This window comes from Sinohyriopsis cumingii, chromosome 4 (genome assembly GCF_028554795.1).
Source record: "Sinohyriopsis cumingii isolate HCF-2022 chromosome 4, ASM2855479v2, whole genome shotgun sequence".
NCBI lineage: Eukaryota > Metazoa > Mollusca > Bivalvia > Unionida > Unionidae > Sinohyriopsis > Sinohyriopsis cumingii.
Window position 1 is genome coordinate 94,135,632 of NC_142964.1, and position 12,688 is coordinate 94,148,319.

The window sequence follows — 12,688 nt, forward strand, 5'->3', positions numbered from 1 at the left end:
AGTCTCATCTGCAATGATACTGCTGAGGCCTTAGTGACACACCATAAAATGACCTCTATGACTTTTGATCTTTTTCCTTTTTCACACCAATTTCTACAGATTTGTATCTTTAATGAATCAAATCTAATTACAATCCATCTAAGGAAACAGATGATAAACCCAATTCATTCCGATGTTAGCAATATACCTCACATAAAAAGAAAAACAAATTATCACATGATTTGAATACTGATATTTCAATCACCTTCCCCAGGGGCGCCCCATGCCCACCCATGGATCTGGTTCAACATCTGATATCTGTCCAAAGAAACATGATAAAAAGTGTATTCACTCCCCCACCAGCCAAATAAAAATTAAAGTAAAACTGCCATGAGACCTTGATCTCTGACTGATGTCAAACAAAGGGACTGCTATATCATGCCTTAAGTAAAAACTGTCACAAGACAATAAAAAGGGCTGATTTATTAAGTAAAAAAATCAATTCACACAATGCAATTAAAAACTTTTTATGCCATATTTCTTTTAAAACAAATGTTATGTTTATCCAAATGCTTTGGAAGATGCAAAGAGCATTAAAATAAATGTTTATGTTGTTAAAACTAGTTATGGTTACACCAACCTACAGTTTTTTATACAAAAAATTTCAACCAACAAAGTTCTACTGAATGTATACTACAAATATCCATAATACACAAATATGCTGTACAATGGAACCAAAAAAAAAGCAAGTACATGAAACATCCATATAGTGAACAAGCAAATTGGCCATACAGATCTTATAGTTTATCCAGAGAATCGATTATGCAGAAAGAATCTGTCTTCCAGGAAGTCTAAATAATTATAGTTGTTATTTGACTACTCTTGACAATATTACTAAAGTGATTTGTGAGGATAATTTAGCTGCCATGAGGGACATGGAAATAAGAAAGGGAGGAAAAGAACCAGAGACAGACGAATAGCAAGGAGAGTAAGAAATATAAATTTACAGAAATATACAAACCTTCTGGTGTTGAAACTTGAAGTTTGCATGACAACATTCTGTCATTTTCTGCAAGCAAAGCAAATTTGGCAACTACTGAATATGTAAAAACATTCATAATGTATCAAACTATTCTAATAGCAGATTACACTATTATATAAACCTAAATTCAAATTCATAACCTTAACTACAACTTAAGGAAACTCAAGTTATATACAAAATGTTTCTAGGAAAATAAGCACCATCTCACTTTCATTGAATGACTCATTCATAATATAATAATTATTCCAATGTTCTTCCTAGCAACATGGAAATCAAACATGAATATGTAAAGTTCATTTTATATAAACACAATACCATATGCTTTTTAGGATTTATCTCCCTTATCAAAACTTTCTCCTTAAATATGCTGTGTTTAAATTACTGGCTATGTAAATGAATATGTATTTTACAGTACAGTTTATAGCATATTTAGTAAATTCAATTATTTTATACACCAACTTTAAAGTCAGGTCCAACTGCAAACTGCAGCAAGCAAGATCTGCTGTCACATAATGCACCATTTGATCTAGATCTATGCAGTTTGTTTGGAGTAATTAATTGGGGTAATTAGTAGAACAAACAACACAGACCTTGATTTGCTGCTGAATCATATAATAGTCTATGAGGTGATACATTTTTTATTTCTGTGGTTTTCTTTTCCAGTCTAATTACAATTATGAAATTCAACTCAGCTTTTCACGTATATCACTCTTCCTAGTGATGGAGTGCTTTGCAGCTGGACCAGACTTTATAAGTAGGTATATATGGTAATGTTCTGATTTCAGTTATTATGAAAGTCAAGTGTACTTTTCATGTACATTGCTCTTCCTAGCATGTGTGTGTGTGTGTTATTCGGATTTATAACATAGCATTAACAATGTTTCAGTCATACTGCTATCATGTCTGCAGTGTGGCAGTTTATAGTGATGTCTAATACTGGGGCATCATGCTGCAGCCATGTGGCATTATGTCCCACCCAGTCACATTACCCTGAAACCAGGCCAACCAGTCCTAACACTAACCTCTTAAAACTGAGTGCCTAGCAAGGCAACTGTTAGTACAATTTTTTAAGTCTCTGGTATAACTCGGCTGGGGTTTGAATCAGCGACTTCCCGCATCTGAAGCAGACACTCTAACCACTAGGACATGGGGGGGATCAAAATTGTGAATGGAGAAAGACAAATAAATGAAGAAACAAATTACCCCTTTTGTCAGAGATTGTGGAATGAATGCTGTCTTCAATGCAAATCCTTTTTCTTGGTTGCTTTTCAAAACCTTCAGCCACAATTTCTTCATTACCATCCAACCTAAAAGGTCTGTTAAGGCTGCACGAGTCTTCTTTTTTTGTAAATCTTGTGCCTGTCTTTCCTGTGTCAATTATACCACCACTCAAAATATCCTCATTTTTTACAGTGTCCAAAGCCTCCTGCTTTCTCTTCAATAAATTAGCATTCAAGTTTTCTTTCATCTGTGCTAAAGAATCAAGATATTCTTGGGGGACACAAACTTCATCGGAACATATTCCTGCAGATTTATCCTTCAGTAAGTGTGATCTTGAGTCACTGTCTGAAACTTCATCTGACAGAGAAGAACTAAGAGTCTGTTTGGCATGTGACATGTTTTTTTCTGAAACATTCACAGGCTGGCCACCAGCAGTTTTAAAAAGAGTTCCAATGTTACTCTGCAAATATGAAGAATCAAGAACTTGCCTGGCTTGTAACAAAACTTTATCTGATACACTGACAGACTTTCCACTGGCTGTCTTGAAGAGAGAATTTTCACACTGCACATCTGGAGAATCAAGAGTTTGTTTTGCTAGTAACAAAGCTTTATCTGAAACACCCAATGATTTTCCACCAGCGGTTTTAAAGAGTGATCCACCTTCACTTTGCCAATTTGAGGAATCAAGAGTCTGTCTTGCATAAGTCAAAGCTTTATCTGTTATACTTACAGATTTTCCACCAGCAGTCTTGAAAAGAGATCCACTTTCACTTTGCAAACCTAAAGATTCATGGGCCTGTCTTGTTTGTATCAGGGATGTCTCTGACACAGTGACAGACACACCAACACCAGTTTTGAATAGAGATTCTCTCTCATTTTGCAAGTCTGTGGAATCAGGAGTTTGCCTAGCCTGTAGCACATCTTTCTCAGATACAATAATTGATTTTCCACTTTCCATACCACATCGCAGAAATGAAGAATCAAACTTTTGCCTGACTTGTAATAAAGATTTCTCTGATACATTGACAGATTTATGACCAGCAGTCCTAAACAGAGATTCATGGCCATCTTGCAAGTCTGAGGATTCAAGGGATTCCTTTGCATATGCAAAGCCCTTCTCTGACAAACTCACAGATTTTCCACCAGCAGTCTTTAAAAAAGTTCCACTTTCACTTTGCAGATCTGAGAAATTAAGATTTTTCTTTGCCTGAGCTAGGGATTTATCTGACACACCAACAGATTTTCCACCAGCAGTCTGGAAAAAAGATCCACTTTCTATTTGCAGATCTGAAGAATCAAGACTTTGTTTTGCAAGGGACAAAACTTTACTTGACATATCAACAGATCCTCCAACAGCAATCTTAAAATATGGTCCACTTCCAATTTGCTTGTCTAAGGTATCATGGATTTGCCTTGCCTGTAACAAAGCTTTCTCTGTTGTGCTAACAGATTTTTCACCTACAGTTAATAAATGAGAACCACTGGAATCGCATGTCCTTCCTGCTGGAAATGAGGTTTTATTAGATACCTTAGCGGATATGGTATCTGCAGTCTTAATGGCAGATGCATCTTCATGTTCCATGCTTGAGGAATCAAGGATTTGTTTGGCATGTAATAAGGTATTTGCTGACAGGGTGACAGACTTGACATTTGCAGTCATGAAAAGATGCTGACCTACACTTGAAACGTCTCCTGAATCAACAGTTTCTTCACACTGTAGCAAGTCTTTCTTTAATGCATTAGCAGATGTTCCACTAGCAATGTTAAAATTAGACTTAACTCCATATTGCTGTTCTGAGGAATCAAGTACATGTAATTTTTTGGCATGTATTAAAGCTTTCTCTGAAACAGTGACAGATTTTCGACCAGCAGTAATAAACAAAGATTCCCCTCCATTTTGTAATTGACTTGCACGTGACAATCTTCTTTCAGATACATTAACAGATTTTCCAACTGTAGTCTTAAAGAGACCTTTACTTTCTAGATCAGTGGCTTTCTCTGATACACTAACAGATTTTTCATCAGCAATTTTAAAAGGTGATTCCCTGAAACTGACATTTTGTCCTGCATTTGATGAAATATCCTCTGATAAACAAACCGATTTGCTACCTGTAGTCTTAAATGCTGATATATTTTCATTCTCGATGTTTGAGGAATCAAGAATTTGCTTTGCATGGGACAAGGCTTTTGATGATATACTTACAGACTTGCCCCCTGCAGTCTGAAAGAGTGACCCCCCTTTATTTTGCAGATCTGTCAATTCAAGAGTTTGTCTAGCATAAGATTTATCATCAGCAGTCTCAAAGAAAGACCCACTTCCATTCTGCATTTCTTTGACATTAAAAATCAGCCTGGCATGTGAAAAAACATTCTCCACATCAGCATCTTTGTGACTATCATTTCTGACATTTGATTTATTTTCTCCTTGCAGATCTGAGGAATTCTGAGTTTGTCTTGCATGTGATGTGACTTTTTTTGAAACACCTGCTGTTTTAAAAAGAGATCCATTTCCACTTAACAGATCTGAAGAATCCAGGATATCTTTAGTATGTGTCAGAGCTTTTTCTGAAATACTAAAATCTCTGCCACTTGCAGTTTCAATTAAAGACCCGTTTTCACTATTCAGCTTTGAGGAACCAATGACATTTTTAGCTTGCAAAAAGGTCTTGTCTGATACATTAACATTTTTACCACAAGCAAATACGGAATTATTTCTGCTTTGAATCTCAGCTGAATTAACAGTTTGCTTCATATGTGACACAGATTTTTCAGAAACACAAATAGTCTTGCCACCAGCAGTTTTTAACAGAAATTCATTTTCATGCTGGAGCCCTGAGGAATCAAGGATCTGATCTGCATATGATGAGGCTTTCTTGGACACATCCACGTCCCTACCACTTGCAGTTTGAAAGAAGGATCCATTTCCCCTTTGCAACTCAGAGGAATCATAAATTAGCTTGGCATGTGCCATGGTATCCTCTGATATGCAAAGTTCCCCATTAGTGAAGAGCAATCCTTCTCCACTTTGCAGATTTATGTTGGATTCAATGTCCATAAAGGTAACAGCACACAGATTTCTTTCACTTGGTAACTGATGAGCAGCAGATGATTGGTCTTTACTCAAAATGGCAGGTGACTCATTTGAGGTAATGCATACAGTAATATCTTGGCTATGTTCAGAAAAGACAGTGTTGCTTATGCAAGAGTCTAACTTAGACGTCTTACCAAAATTTGTATTCAATGAAACATTTGCTACTGAGGACTCACGAGTTAGGTCTGCATCAGTGAAATCAAACTGACTCTCAAAGAATGATTCCAACAAATCTGATTCAAGGTGGTGGTCATCAGCATTCATTTGTAACCTACCCTCAGTATTCCTTTGACATACAGTTTCAATATCTCTGTGAATATGGGTCATAGCCTTGTTCTCATTTTTCACATGGATCACTGCCTCATTCTGATTTTGATCAAAAGCTTTAAGCTCATTCTTAGCAGGAATCTGGGTCAAAACCTCATGCGGACATTGGTTATGGATAACAGCCTTATTTGGTTTTTGAACATGGGATGAAATCACACTATGATTATGCACTACTGTAAGGTTTTTATTGTTCAAGGTGGCACTGTTCTGCAGTTTTATATCTACGTTCTTTCTATCCTGGGTTTCTGAACCTAAAGTCTGAGAAAATAAATTTGAATCTTCCACAAGAACATTGGAATTTAAAATACTTGTGGAAACTGAAGTTTTATTGGTAACAAATATAGGCACTGCATCATTATCTGATAATGTATTCAGTGATATATCTTTGCTCCATTCTGTGTCCAAACTCTCTGTTCCTTTCATGTGATTTGTTTCATTGCTACAATCAGAGCAGAGTACCTCACCTAATGTATCTGATTGTAAAACAGAGTTGGCTCCGACTGCCTTACACATTAAACATTTTGTCCAGGTGCTTTTGGGAAGTTTATGAGGACCAGTTTTTTGTTCCAATACAGACTGTGACACCTGACCATCTGTTCCTGTCTGAAGACATTCCAAATCCACATCTGACAAATATTCCTCTGGATCATTCATATCTGCATCAAAATCTTCTGGCTTCATATCCACCACCGCTGAGTTCATTTCCTTGCTAGAGGAACGCTGTTCTGAATGAAAATGAACATCTTTAATGTGATTATCATACCCTTCACTCTGCCAAGGAAGGGATTCTAACTCTTTTCTCAAATGTGTAATTACTTTTGCAGGTCTTGGACTAAACATCTGTGATGACTCAAATTCATCAGCAAAGATCTGATCCATTAAATTATCATTGCTTTTCTTGTCCTCTTCACAGATGTGTTTTTCAGTATCCTTGCTTATTGTTATTTCTCCATCCTTTGCATCCATTACAGTAGTATCTGATCTTGGCTTTTCAGTATTCATCATTAAGACTAACTTTGAGGCTGAAATGTCATTAGCAACAGGTGTAAGATTTCTTGCGCTTCTATGACACTCGTTCTTGCCAAGATCAGAGTTTTCCATTGATACAGCATTTCTGATACAGGCTGAGACATCAGTACTCTCATTTCTTAAGTCACAACTGGTTGTTACATGAGATTTTTCAACAAGAGAATTGGAGCTTTTCTTCTCCACCTCTGCCGCAGTAGGAGCAATCTTTCTTGGTGGTTTAAATGGTCGAAAACCTTGTGGTACATTCCTGCCTGATGAGAATGAATGAAATGATGTGTTACACTTAAATCTATCACCAGATTCATTTACTATGCTTCTCGAGCTAAGTAACTCCTCTAGTATATTATCAACACCATCACTTCTGTCACCATCTTGCTTTCTGTCACCATCACCTGTACAGGACACAGAGTTCAGAAATGGCATCGTTAACAAATCTGCTGACTCTGAAATATTCAGTGCTGTGATACTTGATAAGTCAGAAACTATTTCACCACTTGGAACATCACTGAGGAGAGTCTTGGCCTTGGAAACAGCAGCTTCACTTGCTGCTAGTCTTTTCCCACCAGCTGTAGAAAACACAACAAACTGACCTGTGCTTGGCACATTAACACTCATTGACTCTGCAACAACTCCATCTTCCTTAATAAGATTTCTAGTTTTGGAATGGGCCATTTCATTTGCTGCAAGTTTCTTCCCACTAGCTGACTGAAATCCCATGCATTCATTCAGAAAATGTACATCTTCTGCAGCTGACACAGATATTTTGTCCCTTCCACCATCAGGAACTTTGGTTACATTAACAAGTTTAGTTTTTTCACATGAACGTTCCATACTATAAACTGTATGAAATGTAACAGACTCTCTTTGCTCATCTGTATTATCCATAGGTAATTCAGATGTTGTTTCACTAATTGAATCACTAAAAAGTTGTGCTGCCTTAAACAAAGAGGCATCACTCATTGCCAGCTTCTTGCCACCAGCTGTGCAGAAACCAACTGGCTGGTCTGAAGTGGGCAAAAAAGAACTTTGGTATCTTTCTGACATTATTTCCAGCAAGGTCTTAGGAGTATGGGACTCTGAAACACTATGTCTGACAGTTTCTACATCAGAACGAAGACTTTCTGTTTTGTCTATTAATGTCACACCCTGAGTAGTAGCTTTTCCATCTGCTTTAGAAAATCCTGTTGATTCATCAACTTTTGTAACATTCCCTACATCTCCTTTACATAAATTGGCAGTCTTTTTGGCAGATCTTGGGTTATTCTGGAGACCATCTATGCAAGATAACTCATCAAACATGCATTCACGAACAAGGTCATCAGGTGAAGTTTCTGATTTGGTTTTTTCTGCAGTCTGATCCACTTCATATTGCAGATCTTGAGGATATTGTTCTAAAAGCAATTTCTGAGCCTTAAGAACTGCATCAACTCCAACAGAAATTTGGCTATTATTCCTTCCATGTGAAACTTGCACCTTCTCAACAGACAACAATTTCTGAGCTCTGTAAACGGAATCCTTATCTACTGTTATGATCCGACTTTCTGCTGAGGACTCCATCTCCTTTAATAATTTTCCATTTGCAATACTTTTCACCTGATAGTTCTTTCTCTTCATTGGCAACCCTTTACAAGATGATGAAGAAAGCGCTCTTTGTGCATTTTTGAAGGCCTCTGTTCCTGCACATATTGCTTTAAATGGCATAGACATTTTTGACGTTGAATAATTATACAAATTCATCAAAACACTTTCTTTTTCTTCATTATCTTCCCACCTGTCCATTAGAAGCTTTTCAGCCTTTTCTACATTTTTTTTATTTAGGGATATGTCCTTTCCACTTGCTGATTTAAAACCTTTCACTGGCATATCTGAGAATGATCCTAACATTCTCGGCAAACTAATTTCATCAAGGGACGATTGTGATCCTTCTTTTGATTCGTCATCATGGACAAAGTCAGAACCTTTCTGCAATATTTTAATCTTGTCACCATCGGATCCTAGCTCTAATTCTCCCAGTTCCAGAGATTCTGATATTCTTGGTACTGCAAGCTGACTAACTTCTAGCTCATAATTCGTGATTGTCAATTCTTTTGATTGTAGATCATTTGTGCCATTAATAGCTCTCTTCTTTATGTCTTTATCCTCTGTGAGAGCAATCAAAGAACTTTCCTCATCCCAATGAGGTTTTGCAACGTTGTCCTCAGTCCATTCTTCATCATATATCATTAGTTCATCTTTACAGGCCGATGCTGGTATGTCCACAACAGATTCTATTAGTAACTTCTCAGCCTTCATTAAAGCAGATTTGCTCATGGAAATCTTTTCCCCACCTGCGGTCTGAAAGCCTACATTTCCTTCCTTATATGATCTTCTTTCATGACTGTCAAGGGAAGCAATATTGTCCTTATCTGGCTGCAATTTTACTTGTGTCTCTGTAGCTACAGTAATTCTCAAAGCTGGTGATGTGCAAACCCTTTTCATCTTTGACTCTGCCTCATAATTGTTCTGAAAGACAGACAACTAAAAAGTTAAAATGTGTCCCTCTCCATGGCTTGAATGATTGATAGAAGTAAAAAAGAACAATAATGCTGGCAAAATCGATACATGCATGAATGCTAAAACGGAGATAGGCTAACTCAAGAAAATCATCAAGCTGTTACTACAAATATGTTCACTGTATGCCAATGTCTAAAATGTTTCTGTGCAATTCAACAAACGGTTTTGGACTAATTTCACACACAGAAATTAACATATATGGTGTATATACTTTCACTAAATTAACTTACTCTATCAATATATGGGTACATAAAACCTTCTGGATACAGGACACAAGATTTTTAATGTATGCATTCAAGACCAAGGACATATACATAAAAATACTAGCATAAACTATGAAAAACTCGACCAAACTTAAATGTGAATATTAATAAGCAATACATACAGAAGAACAACTGTTCTACACACCAATACAGAATATAGCTTTCAAAAACATTTTAACACAAAATTTTAAAGTGGAATCCTAATGCACGTATCAGCTAATCAAAATATAATCGTTTATTATTTAAGATGAAGTTCATATTTAAAAAAGATTAAAATGTTTAGCAATTTCTTTTGTTTTTCAGTTACATACATATTCAAATATCTGAAAATTGATAGATATATAACAAAAATATCAAAGTAACATGATCTTGACTGCGAGATCATATCTTGTCAGCATTAAAAAATCCAGATCATGATGAGATGTGACACTCTGATGCTAACAAGTCAATCTAGCAATCAAGATAGCATTGCTATGCTAATAATATATATGCATCAGACTTGAAAAACACAAATACTTGATGCAGAATCTTTCATGCTGACAACAAGGTCACTGCTGTCATCACAGTTATCTCAGCTGGGTTTGTGGTTTTGCGGGTTTAACACCATTTTTCAGCACCTGATAAATTATATATGGCAGCCAGTATGTCTGGTGGAGGAAGAACCCAGGAAAACACCCGAAAGGACCAGCTACACATGGATAGCTACTGGCAAGCTATCTCACATACACACAATGGCTGAGCCCGCGACTCGAAAGACACACTGACACAGATGAGATGTCAGTGAACTGTAAAGGCAAGTGCCTTAGACCACTTGGCCACCGGTCGCCCCATCTCAGCTGGGCAAGTGATAGCAGTCTAACCATGTTGTCATAAGTAAGACCTAAGCAAGAGGCCCAAGTACATCTACAATTGCTCACATGGCTTAAATAACTTAACTGTTGACCATTTCACTAAGTAGGCTTGTGTAGTACTCGAAGAACATGTTGAAACATTTCCCAAATGTTATAATTATTCAGTTTTACCTATTTTATTTATTTTATTGTCTGATCAAAATTCTTTCCAAATGTAAAGGCATAATTAATATGCAATAGACTGCTGCTCATAGTCATCCAAGATCTTTAAAAGTTCTATTTAGAGAAAGAAGCTTAAATTTGTGGTTCATAAAGTTAAATGCTCTTCAGACCAAACTGAATTTATAATTCACAGGTTCGGAGAAGGGGTTTAAGGCCATGGGTTTCTGCACTCTTCCTAATGAAAATATGGAAGTGTTTCTGTAGAGAAACATTATGCAGTATTTTTAAATTAAAAGCTAAAAGTATAAAATCTAAATTTAAAACATAATGTGAGTAGTAATATTGAGTATATGAAATGCCATACAATTAGGCACAATACATGTGATAACACATAAAGGACCAATGTTTCAAGCACTTTAACTAGCAACTAGCATACTAGCAACTGTCAACTATTTTTACCAAACGTATAAAACTTGCTTCAAACAATTTAAGAATGGTAACTATGGTCCAATATTAAGCAGCATTGCCTTAAAAATAAATTAACAAACTTAAGACATGGCTTTTACCCCTAAAATATCTAAAATAAAATCAATATTAAAAAAAGATAAAATAAATGTCTTGCAAAAAAAATTAATAATAAATATATGTAGAAATCCTGATCATTAAATAATCCAAAGACTTCCTCATTCACCTACTGGTGCCTGTCAGAGGCAATACACTATTTTGGTTTTGTTGGGCTAAGCCAGCTTTAAGGTGTTTTGCTTAAAGACTTTGGTTACATTGGAATTTCCTCAATTACTGCTACATTTCTCCCCCAATAACTTGAGCACAGTTACGTTGTGAACCTGTTTATAATAATGTGTCAGGTGTGAAACCTATTTTTTTCTAGAAAATACACAAGAATTGACAGCTATTTCATGAGCATGACAAAAATCAAGATCAAAACTAATAAATGAAACCTTGATATATCACTCATTTTATCACTGAAAAGGACTATTAGTGCCTGGAAATTTGAATATTTTATGTGTTCTATACAAAAAAATTCTCAGTACACTTAAAATAACAATATTCGACAATCTTTGATCCATGAAAACGTCAGTAATGCTTACTAATGGCAGCACTTTAAGAAATAAATACCAATTAAATAATTTTGCAAAGTGAAATTTGTGATTCAGGCGTATCTTATAATCGAATTCAGTGTATCATTATAAATGCCATAAGCTCTCTTGTATTTTATATAAAAAATGTAAATCTACCATCACATCTATGTCTGTAAATATTTCTGAAAAACTAATTAAGTGCTAAGTGAGTTTTGATCTCCAATTAGTAAATGTGTTTGTTGAATTGTTACAATTAAAAGTAGATCTGATTTGCATTATCATGTTAAATACATCTTTTGTATCATAACAAATAAATGGAGTGGAATAATAAAAATAGGTTCAAAAGCATGCAAAGTCCTACCTGTGTATGAGCTAGCGGTCACAACAGGTCAACTCAATTCAACTGATTAGTTAAACACTGTTATAAATAGGTCACATAATTGAAGTATATAACATTAATTAGTGGTTTATCCTATTAATTCACAAATGTGATCAATGCTAGCAAGAGAAGCAAGCAAAAGGAGTACTCGATGCATGAAAAGCATCATTTCACATATACAGTTCATTACGGATAAGTGAGTTCCAAACTTTGTAGTGAACCTAAAATTTCCAAATCAGCACTCAAGAGGTTTGCTCAAGATAAGCAGATATTTTCACTATTACATGAACTTTCAAATAAATCATGTCATCAATATTTTACTAATAAAACAATATTTTGATGTTGATGGTTGCTGTTTCACGAACAAAATATTATGTTTTTGAAAAAGGAAAGCTTATTTTGTTGTAAATAATAATAATACTCCTGTACATCCACATTCACAAGCAAAATGCTGTCATGTAATACACATTGTTTTCAGAAGTTCAAATGTGTTGTGTTTCAAAACCAAGTGGAGTAATGCTTATAACAATCTTTCAAATGCTGGTTATCTGGAAACCAAAGGTGATCTATACCTAAAAGTAGACAAGTTCATTAGAAAAGACATTTTATTGTTAACTGTTTCCAACATGAATATAAAACAAGTATTGAACCATTTAACACACACACCATCTTCTCACCGTCAAAAGTCAAA

General features: G+C 35.6%; 1 protein-coding gene across 1 annotated transcript in view; it reads right to left on the reverse strand.

Moving 5' to 3' along the window:
• The window catches only part of LOC149801693 (uncharacterized), a 102,330-nt gene that overhangs the window by 85,392 nt on the left and 4,250 nt on the right, over positions 1-12,688 (reverse strand). Inside the window, 2 exon segments of the mRNA XM_089956835.1 lie at positions 1,001-1,048; positions 2,225-9,191. Of these exon segments, the coding sequence (XP_089812961.1) occupies positions 1,001-1,048; positions 2,225-9,191 (7,015 nt within the window).